Consider the following 20063-nt stretch of genomic DNA (forward strand, 5'->3'; position numbering starts at 1 on the left):
TTGTTTTAATTATTTAATAAACTACTGAATCTAACACAGATGTGTACAGAGATTCCTTGACAACTTCCAAAGGAAATATATATATATATTTTTTTTTATTAGTGATCATCGATAATTGCATATGCTATGGCAGTAAGTTGTGGTCAAGCAAAGAAATACATACAATATGGAGATTACCTCTTTGACCAAAACACAGAAAAATGGAAAACAGCAGCAAAAAAGTCAAATAAGACAAATGGCTATATCTCTATAGAAAAAGAGGAAAAAAATAATTTATGACTGGAACTTTTTGTTTGTTTTAACACAGATTTGTGTTTTTATACTGTCCGCCACACGGAGGCGCTGTCTCACCACCTAATGACTCGCAGTATTTCCAGCCTTTTTATCCCAATGCATTCAAAATTTTTCTGAATCTTAAAAGAAAAAAAAAAAAATCATGATATGAACTGTACGTGTAGTGTTTCTGAAGATATTGCTTCTAGACTGTAACATCACCATAATCAGTGTGATGCAGCTGCAGCTCATGAAGTGGGCTGCAAATGTTCTGACTTAAAGAACTAGTTACAAAGTTTACATGCAACAACTGATGAATTACATCACTTTTATTTTAAAAAAGAAAGAAATCTGAATCCGTAGACACTTTGTATTTTCTGTCAATCGTACCGGTTTGACCTATTATTAGTATTAGTAATAGTTTTACCGAATTATCACATCACACTTGGATACAAAACACTTAGAACAAGAGGACTGAGGCAACTCTCACATTAAAAAACGCCATTTTCTTGAATCTCACATTAAATGTCTAACAAATTTCAACCACATTATTTTAACATGATAACAAAAATAAATCAATTTACATGTCGTATTGATTACCCAAATACAGATATGTCTCTTAAATTTACCAATTAATATTGCCTTAGTCCTCATGTTTATCTTTTCAACACTATTAAGTACCTTTGTGACCAGTCTGAATACATTACTGATGAAGATTTTGCAACAATTTCCCCCAAATCACTAAGGGAGTCGGAGGCAGAATGGATGCTGGAGGGTCTTGTGTCAGATCGGTGGCGGGCTGAGAGAAGAAGAAGACGGTCCCTCAGGCGTCTGTGTCCATCAAGGCCTGTGCTTGAACAAGGCCTCCACTGAAAACAAATCAGAGTCCAGAGTTAGAGTTAAAGCTCTCTTACCCACACAGACAAATCAGTAAATAAGAACATTATTGGATCCCACTGCTCTTTAACACAAGATTAAAAAATTATCCTTCACTCCTTTTAACAAACAGCAGAGGGTTCAGGTGTTTGCTAACCCGAGTGGAACCGTTTTTAGGTTTTTGTTTGGTTGGTCTATTTTGCCACTTTGCTCCAGAGTGAAATATCTTCAGAACTGTGGGATGGATTGCTGTGACATTTTCTTCAGACATGGGCGATGACTTTCTGTAGCACCACTAGAAAGCCGACATTTGTGGTTCAGAGAGAAATCTCTCCACAACTTTTGGCGGCCATCAGCCTCAGCTGATCTTGTTGGACTTCTGTGGGAGGCGAACATGTTAGCATGTTAACGATGTCAGTGTGAGAGTGTGAGCATGGCAGCCACTCCCATCTTTACTTGTCCTTTATCTGAAAACAACCACCTAGAATAAAAAAAGAAATCAGCCCATTGATAATGTCTTCTTCTTCATCCTCTACGTTGTCTTCGTCTTCTTCATTCTTCTTCTTCTTCTCCTTCTTCTTCTTCGGAGTCCATTGCTATCATTTCGACAACAATTTTGTCTCTAGGACAACTGCCAGTGTTTCGGGGCTTCAGGTGAACCAACAGGTATCTAGGCCAAGACTTCCTGTTCTGTGCTATGGTCATTGTTTACAGTCCAGTTAACAATATGAGGACTTCACATTCCTGTTTATAAAGAGCTTTTTGATGTGAAACTTTAAAACAATCAGAGTTACTAACAAAAGAAGTACCCAGCAGCTAAAAGCTAACAGCTAGCACATCTTTAATGACCGTTAACATGTTCCTGGTTCTCACTTGTGTACTCCTGCGGGGACATCGTGGCGCTCATGACATCAGCGAAGTGTTTCAGCCAATCCTGCTGGTCGCTCTCTGTCTCACAAGTAAACAGGAAGCAGCGGTCGGGCGTTTCTATGGTGATGCCGTGTTGCCAGGCGCCGTTGCAGTGGGCAGTGGCAGGCAAGCCGGGGTAGACGTTGTAGCCGTGGTCCTTGCTGCCCAGAAACACCTCACCTTTGGCGAAGGCATCCTTCGAACAGAGTGAGGAGGGAAGACACAGAGGTCAGTGAGTGCAGAGGCTCATCATCTTCATCATGTTATTGTGGAGACGCTCTCTTTCCACTGTAATCTTAAACAAAAGGAATTCATCTGATGAGTAAAGTAATTACATTTTTGTTTTAAATACAGAATGAACCAACCAACAACACAGAAATACGCTCGCAGCGTGGCTCTCAGGATGTCAACGTCTGTCATTTTTAACATCCTCCTACTCTGCTGGTCCACCACGTTTGATCAAACTCAAATATCTGAACAGCTACAGGACAGATTTCCCATCATATCCATGGTAACAACCAGTAGAACAGTATTGACTGAGGTGATGTCCTGACCTGACTTTTCCTTCTGCCTGATAGTGGCGTCATTTCTTTGTTTCTGCATTGTCGTGTCTAAAAATTACTGTTACGATACTTTTCTTATTATTAACACCTGTTCTGAGGAGCATCACAGGCATCACCACCCTTAATCATTTTCCTGGTGACCTCCCCAGGAAACTCATGGATTTCCTGACATCCTTGACAAAGACAAGCAGCAGATATTTATTCCTCCAAGTGGAAAACAACTGGGAAGATCAGTTTCTCAAAATAACTGCAGATTGACGGTCTTAGTGACCAACTGACTGCTCGATCTGCAGCACTACAGACATTAACGTTCCCCTCAGGATGAGCTGTAATCACTTTGGTGACGGCCGGGTCAAGATTTTAATTGATCCCTTACTTTAGGTTTATCATCCGCCAAACTAATCTGGCTGTAACATGAAGCTGACATGATTTATTTGTCTCAAAAAGATCTGATTCTATTGTTAGCAGAGTGTGAACAAATGTCCCCTTTACATGCACGGTGAACCATTGTCTACACAACATCTAACACATGCATAATTTAGTCATTATCCAAGTGATCGTGTTACACTCGCTTTGAGCTTCCTCCACATATTCCCAGTCGGCACGCGGCTTCACTAGACTTCCTCTCCCTTTCATCTACCGCAGTTTTCTCATCTGGCTCTCTCGGGGGACGTCGGACATTTCAGTCACTTAGCACCTACAATTATTGCACCTCTCCATTGAACTCTTACATCAGCGGCAAAGCTGAGCTAAATCTGGCTATCTGATGTGTATTTAACCGGGTCTTGGGAAATCTGGATCGGCACCACTCTCTCCACGAGTCACTGTGATAACCTCTGGAAGGAAAACTCTCATCGCTCAGCGACTCCGAATCTCACTTTCGCAACATCTCCAGACTTCAGATAAATCAGGTTTCAAGTTTGCACATAGACATGTTTTATAGAAGTGTCTAGTGTAGAAAAAAATACTCTTCAGGTTAGCGTGCCACTTCTCTTTGAGGCAATCCATACTTATCCATATGTATAATAACATTACGTACGAATGAAAGTACCTTATATCAGACTCTCCCCCGCTGAGTTATGGCTTCATATCCCCAACATTGTCGACTTAAACTAATTTGCTTGATGGAAGAAAAAAACCTCCCGCTCCCACTCTCCATGGTGCTCATTCATTTCTTTTTCAGAAAACATGAAACCCATCAAGCCACCACTGTCGGAGAGGTCGCGATCAAGAGCCGCAGTCACTCAGGCATCGACAACTGGCTCGAAATACAAGCTGACGCCTGTCCAGAAGTCTGTCTGATGGGTGTAGGTGTTTGTGTGAAGGTGCCGTACCAGCGGATCTTTGAAGTACATGAGTCGCCTGCGGTCCAGAGTGAACCAGCGCTTCTTGAAGCCTTCCGTTTGCTGCGGAGACAAACAGGTTGACAGAAGCAGTCAGACATGAGGTGACGGGAGACGGAAAAGGCTCAAAGAGAAGAGGCGAAACCGTATACGGACACAAAGCAGCATTGTACTCGTGCCAAAGGTGGAGTCTGTCTGGCTTTTTAATGGAAAAGTGATTCACACTCTGCTCTTAAATCGACTCTTTTGTATTAAAAATTCATGTGCCAGATTTTCCTGATACTTTGTCTAACAGTGTGAATTATTGAAGTGGCTCTGGCTGCAACTAATGATTGGCAATTATTTGTCCAATCTTCTGTTTGGTCTGGGCTCCAGCGAGTCCTCAGCTGAATCTCAGCTCTGTTTATCATTTCCAAGACACTCAGTTAAATTTGAGGCAGCAGCTTTTCTTTTCTGCGGGCTGCTGTTGGTGTGTTTCTTTCACGTCTTCCGAAAGTCTCAGTTTCCTCAGTAAAGCTGGCCGGCTCACTTTGTTTCTTTGACTAAGTTATGAACATGTGATGTGGCGACAAAAAACACTTGTAAAACTGGCAAGAGGGTTGGATGTGGGTGTCTCTGCTGGGTGAGACAGCTTCAAACATTGATCTGACGCTAAATTCTGAGGCTATTACATCAAAAGTTCTCTTAGAAATAATAAAGATGGCAACTTCTGATCAACTCATGTCAAATTAGGTTACAGATAATTGAGCTGGTTGAACAGATACAGATAGTTAATGATGTACTCACCTTTACCTAGTTTAGTCTGATCTGATGCTCTCTGAGCCCAAAGCGATGTCTTTACATGATTTGTTTTGTCCAAAATACAAAAACCTTCCATCTACACTGATGTTTTCACTTAGAAAAGCAGCAGTTCCTCCTGAGAAGCTCGATGTTAAGTTTAGTTTGTTTGAGAGGGGACAGTGCAAATGGATAAAACATACGGGAACAAAATGTCAGAACTGGCCAAAAGGCTATTTTTCACCAGAGGTCCTCTGGCCGAGGGGCTTCTTAAATTAAAACAGAGCAAAGATCAAAAAACAAAACAGGACACAGAACTACACAAAGTAAAACTGAAGACAGTTGTTGAGAAAGTTAATCCAGAGCACTTTTGTATCACCAACAAAACTAAAACGCTGAAAACTAGATGGAAACTTTGAGAGCAGAGGACGAGTTTGTGCTGCTGGTCTTTCATTCATCTTTTCTTTTCTTTACTGACCCTGAATCATTTTGCAAGCCTTATTTTATCTTTGACGAGAACATTTCCCTGTTTTTGAATCAGTAGTGTGGCGCTTCCTACTGTAACCGATGTTTGACAGTGAACCTGATCTCATGTGTCCTCGTTAAGAGTCTCACGGTTCTCGGTTTGCACCTCACATTTAAAACTGTTTGTTTCTTTTCTTTTGGCAGTTAGTGCTTATTTCACCACTTTCATAAAACTCTTGAAGTTGAATGTCTTCATGAGTGCAGTAAAAAAAAACAAAAAACGGCAGCAATTGGAGAATCTGAAGCACAGCCCCTTCTGAGAGTTTACTGAAGTGCTCTGGCTCTTTTCAGGTTCCCCGACTGCTGCCAAATTGTTCTCACGGAGGTGTTTGATATTCTCGTCGTGGTGTAAGGCCAAACAACAGACTGTTCCCTTCTCAACTCGCTCGTGACTCCCCACCGCAAATATGTCTCCCACGTATGTGAGGGAAATGAATTACGACAGTCATTTAGCAAATCAGCCCCAGCAGAGCAGGTTAGTGAGCCCTTTCATCTCTCAGCCTGACAGACGGAGATTAAAACCAGAGTCTGTGTGAGTCTGAATACACAACCAGTCGTGTCGCTGAGGATCTGGTTTCTTGCCTCGGTAGGTGTTTGAAGCACCTGCATGTGTGTAAATATGCTGATACAAAGGTGTCGGTTCAACAGTGCATGACTGCATGGATATGTACAAAAGCGTCTTTGTGTGTTCGCTTAATCCAAACACACGTCTGCGTTCCTGCATGTGTTTGAGGTTTTTCTGACACCTGAGGATTAATTGGATCCTCAGCAGGAAGCCTTTTATTCCCCTCTCAGACGGAGTGACAGGCAGGTGGACGCTGTGGCGGGCAGGTAGGACCTCTCAGCTGTCAGTCAGCCTGACGTGCAGCGGTGGAAAGCAGCCGTGCTGACGGGTGGGCTCGCTGACCTCGCAGCCCAGCTCCTCTCACGTTAAAGAAGGGAAGGAGATGAGGAGCTGGGAGGAGGTTTGAGGAGGGAGCTAGTATCCAACTAGTTAAATGGATTTCTTTGTCATTTTTCTTATTTGAGAATCATCGGATCATAATAATCCTCTTAAGTTGTGGTGTGCAGAGATTGGCCACCTGTCGAGGGTCACTCGAAACAAATAGGGGGCAGCAGATCACCAGATTAGAGGCCAACTGCTGCTTACTGTAGTCTCTGTTAGCTGAACCAGGCTCAGCATTCCCATTATGAACAAGCCCTGACACCTGACTGGGACCAGAGTCTGACTATGTGGGAAGTGAAAAATGGATTGGAGTTACCGCTTTGTCCTTGCTTGTTCATGTCTTTATGTAGAATAGAAAATATGCGTTTCTGATTTTTTATTATTTTTTTTAAGTTATGTTATGTTTTGAAGTTATACATATTCTAACAGTAACTGGGCAGCATGTGATTTGCCCAACTAAGACACTGTTCAGCAGAAAAACGCCAATACAGCCCTGTTCAGAAGTGAGTGTAAGAGTTAGTTGCAGATTGTTATCACGTGAATACCCCGACTTCATCTTAGCATAAGTCATCTTGTCATGATTACGCCCTCTCTTGAGCCAGTGTTCGGTTTGTCCCTTCTGGGCTACTGTAGAAAAAATATGGTGGTGCAACACGGCAGACTCGGTTTTATTTAGACTACTGTCTGCACCATTTTATGAAATTGTTATTGAAATAAGTGCCGATTCAATGCAGGAGTGGAATCACAGCTTTCAGAAATAATGGTTGATACATTTAAGCTGGAATTTTATTTTAAAAGCAGCGAGGACACGTTTCTCGTAATTACTGCTGACTTCCTTAATTCCTACAAATCATCAACACCCTCATGTATTTATCCTGAGTGAAAGCAGTTTTAAATTGACTTAACTGACTAATGCTGTGATTAGTTCTGTACTTCCAGGGGGACGTAGAGCTAATTAATACCTCTGGACCTCAATTTACTGCTGTCCACTTTATTTTTTCATACTAGCTTTGACATCCTCAGTGTGACTTCTATTACACAAAAATTTGCATTTACTGATTTATGAAAATGTCAACCTGCACGTTTGATAATGTTACTGTAAAAGTTAACATCTACACTGAGAGAAGCACAGGAGGAAATGACGACAAAAGAAGAAAAGTGTGCATTTTTTCAAACTAAATGTTCACAGTGTTTATGTATCTGTTTGTGTTTTCTTGTGTTACTTGCCCTGGGACCCGTCTTTTCCATGTATCCTTCCTTTAAAAAGTTCCGGGTAAGTCTGGGGAGCAGCTGGAAAAAAAAGCAAGTAAAGCCAGGGGATTAACATCCACACCGAGAGGATACAACGGGTTGTAAAGTGCTGCAGATCCATTATGGGAAGACTGGAGGCCAACATTTCCAGAAATAGAGTTCTGGCCATCTCAGTCTTAGTTATCTCACATAAAATCAATGTCAATACCACTTTAATCTCACCAATCATCAACAGTAGACGTCCTATTTCAAATAGTGCTTATATAAACATGGGTGTGTGCGTGCGTAGTGGTGTGTGCTCACCTCGGCATCGGTTGCCCCAGGAAAGGCCACCTTTAGATAATGAAGCTGAACTGCACGAATCGAGTTCAGCCAGTCTACGATCTCCTAATGGACACAGATGACGAGAGAGACGGTGAGGAAATTATTCAGTCCTTTGTTTTTCACCTCCCTCCATCATTCTATAATGCAGCTCTGACACAGCCAGCAATGATATTTGCAGAGCAGCAAAGTTTAAAGTGTGCTTTTTTTTTTTTTAAAGTCTGTCAGATTGGAACATTTAAACCTTAAAATCAGAAAATTGGTACATGATTTGATGCTGTTCTGTGGCAGACTGTTAACTCTCAGATGTCTGAAAAAAAAAATAACACCTGACAGATCCATATTGTTCAATATTCATAAATTAAAAAAAACAAACAGAATGATTGATGTGGAGCTTGAATGTCATCTGTTACTGGATTCCTTCAGCCGGCGGAAAATTGCTTCAGATGGTTTTAAAAAGGTTTGGAGACTCGCCCACAACAACACAAACATGTAGCTTCAATGCTTAATGCGATGGATGATACATTTCCCATGTCAGCACTCAGACCTTGCCGCTGTCGTGGTAGACGAACATGTTGCGGGTGCTGTAGTCTTTGAGGTAGGTGATCTGCAGACCGTTGGGGTTTCCTATCTTCTCGGGCTGGAAGGTTGCGTTAATGCTGTCCACCTTGATGACAGCTTTGGGCTCCTTAGCCTGCATGAGAGGGAGGAAACAGAGAGCAGGAGGGCTGTTTGTGTTTGTTATTGTATTAAATTATAACTTCAGATGTGTCCATGAATCCAAGGCTGATTACTTTGAGAGAGAGAGCTGATCATTTATTCTTATTCTGTTGGATGTTTCTTGTAGTTGTTTCACCTTGATAACCTTTTATTTTTTGATATAACTGTTTAAAGGTTCAGTGTGCAGGATTAGCAGACTTTGCAGGCTGCAACCAACTGAATACACCTCGTCTTGCCCTGATCTTAAAGTGGTGACTACATTTACCAAAAAAGAAAAAAAAAAAAAAAGTCACAAAGGCCAATAAAGTTTGATTTGCTGGGTGTAAACTGAAAGTTGGCTCCAAAACCCTGCAATATTCCTCAGGATGTTATGAATATTATTGTCCATGTTTGCCCAAATACATTGGACCTTTACGAAATAAAATGATGAATAACAAATGAACAGACTAGGACCAATTATTAACCTCCTCCTGATTTTATGGCTTTAACCAAGTTGTTTTACAAAAGATTTGGCTGCAAATTAGCCAGAGAAAAAGTGTTGATATGATATCAAGGGTTGGAGCTGTTTATGTTGGTCTTTCTAATGTTAAAAAATATATATATCTAGAGCAATTATCTACACATCCGCAGTCTGCATCACTGATAACCACTGTGTCTGCGACGGACACTAATCCTAGCAAACCTGCTCTGCTTTAATCTGTCCTGGCTTGAATTTTAATAAGCATCAATGGGAACAGAATGTGTGTCCGCACGTAGCTCATGTCCTTAACAAACTCAGCACTCTTCATGGTGTAAAATCTAATTGGATCTCATATGAGCGTAGCTGTATTTCCCAGCATGAACACTGCTGAGAAGCAGTGAGTTTGACTTGAGTCAGACTGTAACTTGAGCCTGAATATATCACACACACACACACGCACACACACACACACACACACACACACACACACACACACACAAACCTTCTTAATGTAAACCGGCTCACTCTATAACCCTAAAGCACCTGGGCGACACTTATGAGGGCGTTTTTGTTTTAGTCTTTGCTACAGCAGTCGCTAGGAGGATATGAAGCAAAGGTGAAGTATTTCACAGGAGAAGCAGTCCTGGAGAACAGGACGAAACCTTCACAGTAAAAAGACATTTGTACACAGAGACACATGCGAAGGCACAATGGAAATCAGTATTCTGGAACTGAGAGTGACAGCCTTTTTTTCTAGTCTTTATAAATATTATTCCCACCTCCCCTCAGCTGGCTTCCTGTGACAAACAAAGTACTCCCAGTGCCTCCAGCTCTAATTGGTTTGGGTGGTGTAAAGCTTAGTGAATCAGCCTCACTGACAGAGACGACAGGCTGCTGGTTAAGCTTGTCTGAGCACGCTCAGACGCAGCAGAGACAGCAGGTACAGATACATTTTGTAGGCTTTTGGTAGATATGTATGATTATAAAGGTATCTGTGTGTATGTGTGTGAAAAATACTGCAGCATGTAATGTGGGGGTGTTGTCTGCAGTATAGTGTGTGTCTTTAAAGGGCTCTGTAATTAAGGTATTTGTGTTGTGGTTTCGAGTGTGTGGGTGTTGCACACGTGCTGGAAGTGAACCATTGCCTTCAAACAACACTAACTAGGATGCTGTCTAATTACAGTACTTTATTGGTATCTCACAGGCATGGTTTTGTGTAAGATGTGTGTAGACAAAGTGTGTGTTTAGCTGCTTGTGGCCATTAAAAGTCTCATTAAAAGCTGCCGCTTACGTCATATTTGGTGAAATACTTCAGAGTGCCCTCCATCTCTGAGAGGACGAAGCGCCTGCTGAGGAACTGCCCGTTATCCCGGCCCCTCTTCATCAGCATGCCATCTCGAGTTCCTGCAGGTAAACCAGTAAAGGTCACTCATTAGCATGAATAAGTTGTCCTACATGCATGCAAGTGTGTGTCAATGTGTATGTGCACACACGCACCTTCCTCATACGTAAAGTTCTTCCCGGGTTCAGAGAACTCCTTCCTCTCGTACTTTGCTCTAATCCACTGCTCCCTCAGCACCCTGAGCACACACACGAACCCATGAAACATCAATAGAGCGAGCTTGTAAAAGGCACCATGTAAAATAAGTCTAACAGACTTGTGGTAGATGAGAAAGAGGCTGGGTGGCATAGTGAGGGCAGATACATCAAAGCAGAATACAAGTCGAAGGACCACCAAGTATCTTTGTTCATGTAGTTTCAAGTTAATATGCTCATGTTTGCTCAGGCAAAGATACCACCCGACTAAGTGAGAGCAAAGAAATGTGTATACAAGTGTATAAAATGAGAAGCCTACAAGGGAATAACATGAGGAAAGTCAATCGTAATGCTTCTGTGATGGCCTTATTCCTAGGAAGACATTTGTGCCCACTGACCCAGTTGATAAACCAATGGCAAACAATATGAATAAGTGGAATTCAAACATTTTCACATCCCATGAAGAAGATGAGATGTATGTTTGGAAATATTTGCCTTGTATGAATATTTGCGTTCAGACGTTCACAACGGGCCTCAAGTTGTGCTGAAGAAAGTTGGAAGAAGAAAAAAAAAAGAATTAGCCGTATCGAGAACCCAAAATGTCAGCATCAAACTGACCCAAAAGCCTCTGAAGTTTAAGTTCTCAGGTCTTATTTCATGTTCTGGTAAACCTGATCCAAGTATTCCTGTAAAATGTTTTTGAAATTCTACCTTTAACTGACAGCAAACCTGGCTCCGGATCAAAACACTGTCTGATGTGCAGGTTGTAACTTGACTCTTACAGCAGATTAACTCTCTTTGACTCTTAAGACCTCTGAAAGTTTAAATGGATCAACTTCAATCCGGCTGACTCAGCTACTTTTTCATCAGCTGAACCTGGAAGGAACGAAGAGTGAGAGATAAAGAGCTTCATGTCTCGCTCACCCACCTCCTCCTGCACCAGTCTGTACTACTAACAATCAAAGAAGGTGCCACGTGTGTGTGTAAATAGATGTGTGTGTGTGCGTGTAAAAAGATAATACACATTTGAAGTAATATCATGGTAAAAGACCTTAAAAGAAGCTTTTCTATTCTATTTTTGTTTTTGTAAAATGACCAGAAACAGAAGTCCCCTCGTAGATAGTGGAGAAATGTAGTGCCCTGTTGGCAACATTGATGTGTATGTGTGTGTGTGAGCAGGGTGTGTGGATTTGAGCTGTTTTTACAGATACAATGAGCTGCTCCTTCCATTCAACAAACACTACATTTGTCTTACGAGCGAAGACATCATGAGACAAGACATCACATGACTGTGGCAGCTTACCATGTGTTTGTTTATCATTTTATGCATCTCTTTTTCTCCAAAATTCCCCTGCTGCACATTCATACAATTCCAAACATTCCTGTATGAGAGCAGCCTCAGGAAGCCACATAAACACACACACACACACACACACACACACCAGTCGCAGTAGCCTGTATCTACAGGTAATCTGCTAGTTGTCGACAGGAGAACGCATGAAGCAGCCAGACAGTCTGTAAAAGTCTTTATCTTCTCTCACACTGGCAGTGAAATGCACGCTGCTTCCATATAAAGGTATTAGTTGTTCTAAGCATACTAATGAGACTGCAGCACTGTAAAGTCAACCTACATCAAGCAATAGTTATCTACCTCGTGTCAAATCTCAACAGTAAGGTTGCATCCACCCTTAAGATCACGGCGCCTTCATCCTTTATTCAGCTGACTTCACTTTGCAGGTAATGATAACTGGTGACTAGGTAACATTGCTAACAGTTTTCTCAGACACTGAGGTGTTACACAGACTGATGAAAAACACAAAACCAACTGTCACAAGTGAAGTAACTGACTTCAGGATGAAAAAGCACTATGGTCATTAAGTTTGGAGGCTAACGTTACTGTAGAGTCGACAGGAAGTGAAGAGGCGCCGTCCCTGAAACTGACGAATGTCACACTACACTGTGCAAGTAGTGAGTGAGTTTACGTAATAAGAATGTTTTTGAATCATGTCCACACTAGCTGCAGTGACACTGGCTGACACTCTGGTTATTCTGTGATATTACTTTGAAATGACTCAGAGGAGAAAACCTTGAGTATTACGGGGGTTTGGGGAAAAAAGTATTTCTTTAACTTTCCATACACGTGTAACATGCTTTCACTGGAAGAGGAATCAGACAAAAGATGTCTAAAACATTGACAGAGAGAAGCAACAAAAGCTGCTAGAGACTGAAAGAAAAAATCTTTAAGGGTGAACAAACAGTTAATAAGAAATGGTTCAGGCTGAGAACGCGGTAATGTTCCACGTCAGGGATGATGATACTGCAGTCTGAAACACTTAAAATCCTCAAACCGCAGGTGAATAAAGATCAGCCGGCTCTCCTCTCTTGTCTCGCTGTATTTCCACTTTATTAATCAACGTTCTGTGCTGACTTAACTGCTGCAGGAATTTCACTGATGCAAATAAAACGCCATCACATAGTCTACCTTCCCTCATCATTACTAATAAAGATGATGAGGCGAACGCTGTTAACATTCTCTGCACCCCTCGTCTCAGTATTGAGGACGAAAAACCATTTTGGATAATGGCTCCAGTTAAAACAGCTACGAGGAGCTGCCGTTTCCTTGTCCGGCCTCATTAGAGTCAGTCCAACCAAAACACAAACGCTGGGCCTGCACCGAGACACTTCAACAGGATGACGACGAGAGTAACAACATAACGACAGATAATCCTCATTATCAGGTTATCTGTCACGGTTCTGAAGCCAGAATGTCAAAATAGTCACAGTCCAGACTTGAATCCATTTATAATCCATGTAACGACAACAAGGATCAACCCTCGCACAGACACTCCCTCCTCTACAACCTGACCAAGAGTGAATCTGCCTGGTTGAAAAGAGGAAATTTCCCGAAATAGAGAACTCATCCAAGAACGTGCGAATCACCGCCATGAGGTGCTCCTGCGGAGTGATGTCACATGTCCGCGTTTCACACTGAGGCTTTTCAAAACAGAAACACAAGGCGAGCTGAATGATCTCCGAAGGCTCCACACGAATCTCTATTGCTCGGCGTGTGACAAGGACAAAGCTTTCAACCCTGCAAGTATTATTTCAAAACGAGAACATGACACCCATCCGCTTATCTGTGAAACTATGCACACGGAATAAAAAGCGTTCAATCTTAGTCACACACTGAGAACGTCAATTGAGATGAGCGAGTTCTTTCTTTCTTGGCTACAAAGGAGGATATAAAGGCGTTCGTCCTTCCTAATTCACCCATTTCACTCTTTATTTAACCTCGAACTGGTAAACAATTCAAAAGACAAAAGTGAAATCCGGTGATAACGTCACAGGAATAACACCTGGAGAAAAACCACTGGATGAAATTCATTTCCTTGTTAAGTTAGGTTAAATCTTCTCTATGTTTTTTTATGCATAAACTCATCATTTCTGCAGGCAAACACACACATGTGCAAAGAAAAACAGGAAAACATATGCACGTATACACATAACCCCGACTTTACAATGTTACAAATTAACATGTACATTTTATGTGTGCGTGTGTTGCTGTGGTCACTCACTGGCAGTCTTTGTGGGTTGGTTTGTAGTAGTAGACTGGAACAGCCGCCTCATATTTGCTCTTCATCAGGTCGTTACCATTCTGAGCCATGAACTAAAAACACACACACACCAGAGACGGATCATTCAAGGATTAATGACGTCTTGGCACATTAGCTGACAGCTTTACAGTTGAAATGTGCTCAACAGGAGAATTACTCAGCAGGACTTAAAAAAAAAAAAAAAAAATCCTAATCAGTCTTACAATGAAGTAATAAATCAGAGAGTGGAGACTGTGAATGCAACACATATTTTAGATAAAGACTGACCAACATCATTTATTATTTGGTTTGTGTGAACTCCCCCTGCACAGTTACAGGAACACAGTGGAAATTACTGGGCAGGAATGTGATTTTCTAACATTTGAAATATTTGACGTGTGCTTTAATTTATTTCCACATAAATAATTAAGATTGAAGAAGGGGAACTTTACAGCTCACAGTTTGGTTTGGTATTATTCTGTCAATAGTACTTTTCCGTGATCGCCGATGTTGTTGGATCAATACTCCATCTTTGGACCGGGAATATCATGCATTAGAGCACATGAAACACTTTCATAAAGGAAGGACTGGGGGAAAAGATATCTTAAAAAAACTTGATGGAAAAAAAAATACTTCTACGTGTATTTTTCAAATTTAGCAAAGTTACATTAAAATCGTGTGATGTAACTTCACATCTTGCCATTTCAAATGTTGCACGGAACGTAAATTTTATGGAATTATATTGACCGCTATGTTAAAGACTCTGATCGGTTCACCAAAACAGTCACATAAGTACATTTACATCAGTGTTCCTCATCAAAAGTTGATACTTCTTTAAAGAAAACGTTCATCATTCATTCTCTTTCTCGCCGTGAGTTTGAGAAGACGATTCATAGAAATAAAGTGAGTTGAGGTTTGCTGGTGGCTCCTGTGGTCTCACCTGCACCTCGTGGTCCTCCCAGTGGGAGAGGCTCAAGGACTTGACCTTGCTGACGTCGGGGATGTTGCGGTGGATCCCGGAGCAGGCCAGACAGATGAACACCCCCAGGGAGCAGGAGCCCCAGCTGGGATCTGCAGAGAAGGAGGATGGCGAGAACAAACGGAGTATGAAGACACGGAAAGAATGACGGGTATGAAGGGATAGAGACAGATGGATAGAAAGACTGAGGGGCTGAGAGAGTTACAGCAGCAACTATCAATCATTTTTTGTTGTTTTTTTTTCTTTTTGTCACACATCTTCATTACTTAACGACCAAAATGACCACTGGAGAGGACCATCGACAGGCATGGTGGACCTTCCTCGTCTAAAGTGTGAAATCCTTTAATGTCCCGCAAGCGGGGAAGTTTGTTAAATGGTCAGAGTTTGGTTACATTTAGGCACAAGGACCACTTTGTCAGGTTGAGGAAAAGATTGTGGTTCTTCTAACCTACAACCGTGACTTAAGTTACCTCCTGCACCCTTACAATCCTTCGTACAATGGACAATGGACATAAGTACAGGTTATAATAAGCTGTTAGCACAGACAGCCCGCATAGCGTAGTTCTTCTGGTGAGGCCGGGCTGGAGAAAGGTTCTGAGACCTCAAAATGCAGCCAGCAGAAAGGATGATATTTTTAAGAAAAGACATTATTAAACTTAGTAAAAACCAAGTCATGGGAAAGATATACAATTAGTTGAAGGCAGAACCTTCTTAATTATGAGATGCTATATCCAGAGCATGTTTTTGATTTTCTTCTCTAAACAGACACATTTTCTGGAAACTGTCCAGTTGGATGACACATGTTCAGAGTCGTCTTATTATGACGGCACAACAAAACAAAAAGAAAAAAAAAAAACAGCCAGTTGACCTAAACTTAGAGACCATTAACAACCAAATGAGACGAGACGTTACAACACAGTCACTTATTTTTACAGTGTGGAAGCTAAAAGCCAGTCTCTGAACACCTTCCTATCCGGGGGAGAGTTTAAGCTCCACCACCCACATGAGGAGTGTGTGTTGCCTCTTCAGGAGCAGTTAGAGGTTCTTTACTTTGCTTAGGGGCAACACAATGCAGTTACTTTGGTGGAAAGAAATCAGAAATTTTCCAGGTCAACACATCTGTCACGTTCTTCTTTGAGCCCTGCGACACGAGAAATGATTTTCTCTTTGCTTGGACCACACCTGTCTTATCTCCCCGCCGTACACTCTGCACCTCGGCAGCAAACAGCACAGCTTTTGTGTGAGACGCTTCCTTGTTCTTATCACAACCGATCCTGGACACCTGAGCATGCAGGGCCTTTCTTCATGGACAACAGATTAGAATGTGATGTGTCTGGTTGTTTAATATTCACGTTAACTTGTTTTTTTCTTCTTGCTACAAAATTGTTTCACAATGCCAGTGAGATTTTGGAATAAAAATGTCGCCGCCGACACATAGATGTCTGTGCAAACTCTCCAAAGTGGCTCTTTTTTGTCTCTGATCACAGGGAACAAGAGGAAAAAAAAGAAAATTCTGTGCCCGACTGTGACCAGAGGGGCTGAATATTTGAACGTGGCAGAGAAAAAGTTGTCTCTGGGGCAGTTAATCCAGTGCGGTTCCTCTGTAGAGTCAGTCAGCCTCCCTTAGATAAATAAACGTTTAAGCGATTGAGAATTTGTATTGTGATATTATCTCAGCTACAGCAACACGGTGCCTCAATGCCTGGATTCACTGATTGCTCACTTTGACGAGCTGAAAAGTGAGTGAGCAAAGTCAGAGTGCAGTATCTGCATTTATTAGGTTGCCTACTATAGGTTATGGACACGATTTCTTAGTATATTAACGTTTAGGACGACAATTTGCAGCAATTTATATGTATGAATCATGTCGGTGGCCCTCATGTGAGCAGACTGGAAAGTGATGGAAAAAGAAAAGAACTTCCTCGTCTCTCGACTGACACTACACACACACGTTTAAAGCTGCTGGACTGTGAATTTCTTCGTTGAGGACTCTGGTCAGATTTTCTGCAACAGTCCAGAGGACGTAACTCATGTGCCAACAGAAGCTAATGTTAGTTTCCTCTGGCACAACCCAGAAGTCCTACAGAGCCACTTTTAAAAGGGTTGGGAAAAAATAAAAAAATAAAGGTTTTGACACATTTTGTGCTTGCCTGAAAACTTCAAACCAATTCCACATTAATCAGTTTCTTCCATTAACTCTCCCTGTAGGACAGTTTACTGTAGTATCTGCAGTGGATCAGACATTTCAGCTAAAGACCTCCACAGTGAGGCTGGGAGCACCAGGTGAGGGTGTGTGCACCTCGACCCTGCCTGTCAAGACATGTTGGACTCTGAAAAAGTTTCTTCTCCACCACAGAATAGTGAAAGGCTCCGGCTCACTGTTCCCTCCAGGAGAGCTCTGCTCCCTCAGTTTGTCTGCAGCTTTATGTTAAATAAAAACAGCAGGTAGCAGGAGGTTAGAATACTTTTGGCTGGTGTCCTGGCTGTGTTGGCACAGGTAGTCCCCCCCCCCACCGCACCTTCTTCACGTCACTTCTCGACAACTCAAGAGAAAGAGGAAGAAGAAGAAGAAACACATTTCACGGCTCTTAAAGACATTTTCTCCATCTCACCTGGTGCGCCGCAGTCTGCGCAAGCGTCATTTCCAGGGTGCTGCAGGATCTCCCTCAGTGCGCGGGTTGCTCTCTCATTTGCCGACATTTCAGTGTTCGGATCGGTTTAATTCCTGCGCTTTCTGGGAGAGAGAGAGAGAGAGAGAGAGAGAGAGAGAGAGAGAGAGAGAGAGAGAGGTGGAGGGCGGGGAGGTGAGGTGGGGTGCGCAGCAAGCAAGGTGTGTCTCCTCGGGCTCGACTGCCCCTCTCGGGTCCCACCTAACGGGCAAGTCCGCACAGGTACGCGCCCTCAGGTGGAAGAGGAATCAGATCATACAGTTTTCACAGAGGGGTCCATTCTGTCCTCTCCCTCTGCTGCGGGCCCGCGGTGCTGACAGCCTTCAGGGGAAGTGGGGCCCGGTGAGCCTCGTCCTGCCGAACTCTGGACTCCAAACAAGAACCACCGCCACGGTCCCGGACTGCAGCGTGCGGAGAGGAGGGAGCGCGGCGGGGATGAAACCCGACACTGAGGAAGTGAAGCGCGGAGGTTGTTCTAACATGCTTTTCCGCATTATTCGAGGTTTAGTGGCGGCACGCAAATACAGCCACATACCTGACGGAGGCTCAGAGAGGACCAATCAGATCACTGCACCTCGTCTACCTGCTGTAAAGTGTTTTAATTAAAGGTGCATGCTGTAGTTTTGAGGAAGAGAGCTTAAGAAAGAGACCTCCATCGACTAAACCAACTCTTTGCTCTCACGACTGAATGAACAATCTGACCTTTAATTACAATTTCATACCTTACATGTACCTTTCTAGCTTCAAACCGTGTTCTGAGGACCTTATTTTCCTCTTAAACTACATACTGTCCCTTTAAAACAGTATGTTTATTGGTTCATTTCATAGATTTTTTTTATCTGGATAAAGTTAACTAAAGCCAAAGTGCTTTACAGGGACGTACAATTACATTAAAAGATGCTGAAGAGTTCATTTAAAGTACATTAAAATCATTAAAACAAGCATTAAAAATGGAAAATAAGTGCAGTACGAAGTCTTGAAATTGCTTCAGTGAAAATCTGCAGCAAACAGAAAGCTCCTCAGTCTTGATTTGAAAGAGGTGAGAGTTGGAGCAGTTTTCTGGGAGTTTGTTCCACATGTGAATAACAAGTGATCACTGCTCCTCCACGTTTAGCTCTGACTCTCGGGGCTGAGAGCAGACCTGAACCCGACGACCTCAGAGGTCTGGATGGTTCATAACGCAGCAGCAGAGCAGAAATGTACTCTGAAACCATTCAGTGCTCTATAAACCAACAGCAGGATGTTGATGGAAGATAACATGATGTGGTTGAGTGTAAATTTTACTATGCAAATGTGACACAGGCCACGTTTTAACATGGTATGAGACGGTTTACTGTAGTGCAGTTATTCACCAAGGAGCAGCAATGGAAACACGTGCTTTTGGGTTAAATGTAGTGTCATTCAAAAAGGTTATGTTTTGGTACTTTATGTGATTACTCTGTGTTCTGTTACTTTATACTTCCACTCCACTGCATTTATGATGCAGATATTGTACTTTTACTCCACTACATTTATTTGATCATGTTAGTAACTAGTCACTCTGCAGGTTGTGTGTTTCATCAGAGCCCAATTTTAAATAATTTAACAGATTAATAAGCAGAATGCTGAATATCTGATTGGACAATCAACCAAGCATGCAATCAATCAACCAGGAGAACACAGTATCTGTATAAATACATACATGTAGATACACTGTATGTATAAGTACATTTTATATGAGATAATTTAACCCTAACTCTAACTTTCACTCAAGTTTTATTAGTATGAGCCAGTCATATTTTAACACCATATCTTTTTGTCAACTATGACTTTTGGACACTTGTTACATCACTGATGTGATGATGTTTTTCTGACGAAACTTACCTTTTTGAAACTGTCATATTTTATTTATAATAATTTATGTAGCCCAAGTATGTGGAAACGTTGGTCTGGGGCTGTTTGTCACATTTAGGAACCTCTTAGTTCCACTCTGGAGAAGTCTTAATGTTACAGCCTGCAGTTATATTTCAGACAACAGTGTGTTTTCAAACTGTGTGGTGACGGTAAAGTTACCACACAGTTACCGTCATTAGTTTTCCACATGTTCTAAGTGGATTTCCACACACTTTTGGCTTTTGTGCCCTGTTAAATCTAAACTTAAAAATAACTCCAGTGTTACATATAGGGGAACATAACAATAAAACAATACAATAAAACCTTCTGAATTCTGTAATATATTAAAACTTGGGGTTTAAACTCAGTAAGGGTCGATTCACCACTGCATCCCTGACAGTCTGTGGCTGTGTTGTGGCTCCATGTTTGGTCAGTAGGTGGCAACAGTTC

General features: G+C 42.0%; 1 protein-coding gene and 1 long non-coding RNA gene across 2 annotated transcripts; one reads left to right on the forward strand and one right to left on the reverse strand.

The window, feature by feature from the left end:
* Window positions 1-62: 62 nt before the first annotated feature.
* Window positions 63-19661, reverse strand: zgc:92360 (uncharacterized protein LOC436988 homolog). Its single transcript, XM_037120598.1, has 12 exons — window positions 17943-19661; window positions 17685-17806; window positions 15034-15164; window positions 14076-14167; window positions 10462-10544; window positions 10256-10368; window positions 8332-8478; window positions 7767-7850; window positions 7440-7502; window positions 3956-4027; window positions 2023-2254; window positions 63-1142 (listed from the first exon to the last, which is right to left on the reverse strand). The coding sequence occupies exons 2-12, from the start codon at window positions 17770-17772 to the stop codon at window positions 1114-1116; spliced, it is 1134 nt and encodes a 377-aa protein (XP_036976493.1). The 5' UTR covers window positions 17773-17806; window positions 17943-19661; the 3' UTR covers window positions 63-1113.
* On the forward strand, window positions 2150-3949 carry LOC119032058. The gene is made up of 3 exons (XR_005078767.1): window positions 2150-2286; window positions 2413-2569; window positions 3805-3949. It is a non-coding gene; the product is annotated as an uncharacterized LOC119032058 (long non-coding RNA).
* Window positions 19662-20063: the final 402 nt, after the last annotated feature.

The sequence above is a fragment of the Acanthopagrus latus genome, chromosome 1, assembly GCF_904848185.1.
Source record: "Acanthopagrus latus isolate v.2019 chromosome 1, fAcaLat1.1, whole genome shotgun sequence".
NCBI classification, from domain to species: domain Eukaryota; kingdom Metazoa; phylum Chordata; class Actinopteri; order Spariformes; family Sparidae; genus Acanthopagrus; species Acanthopagrus latus.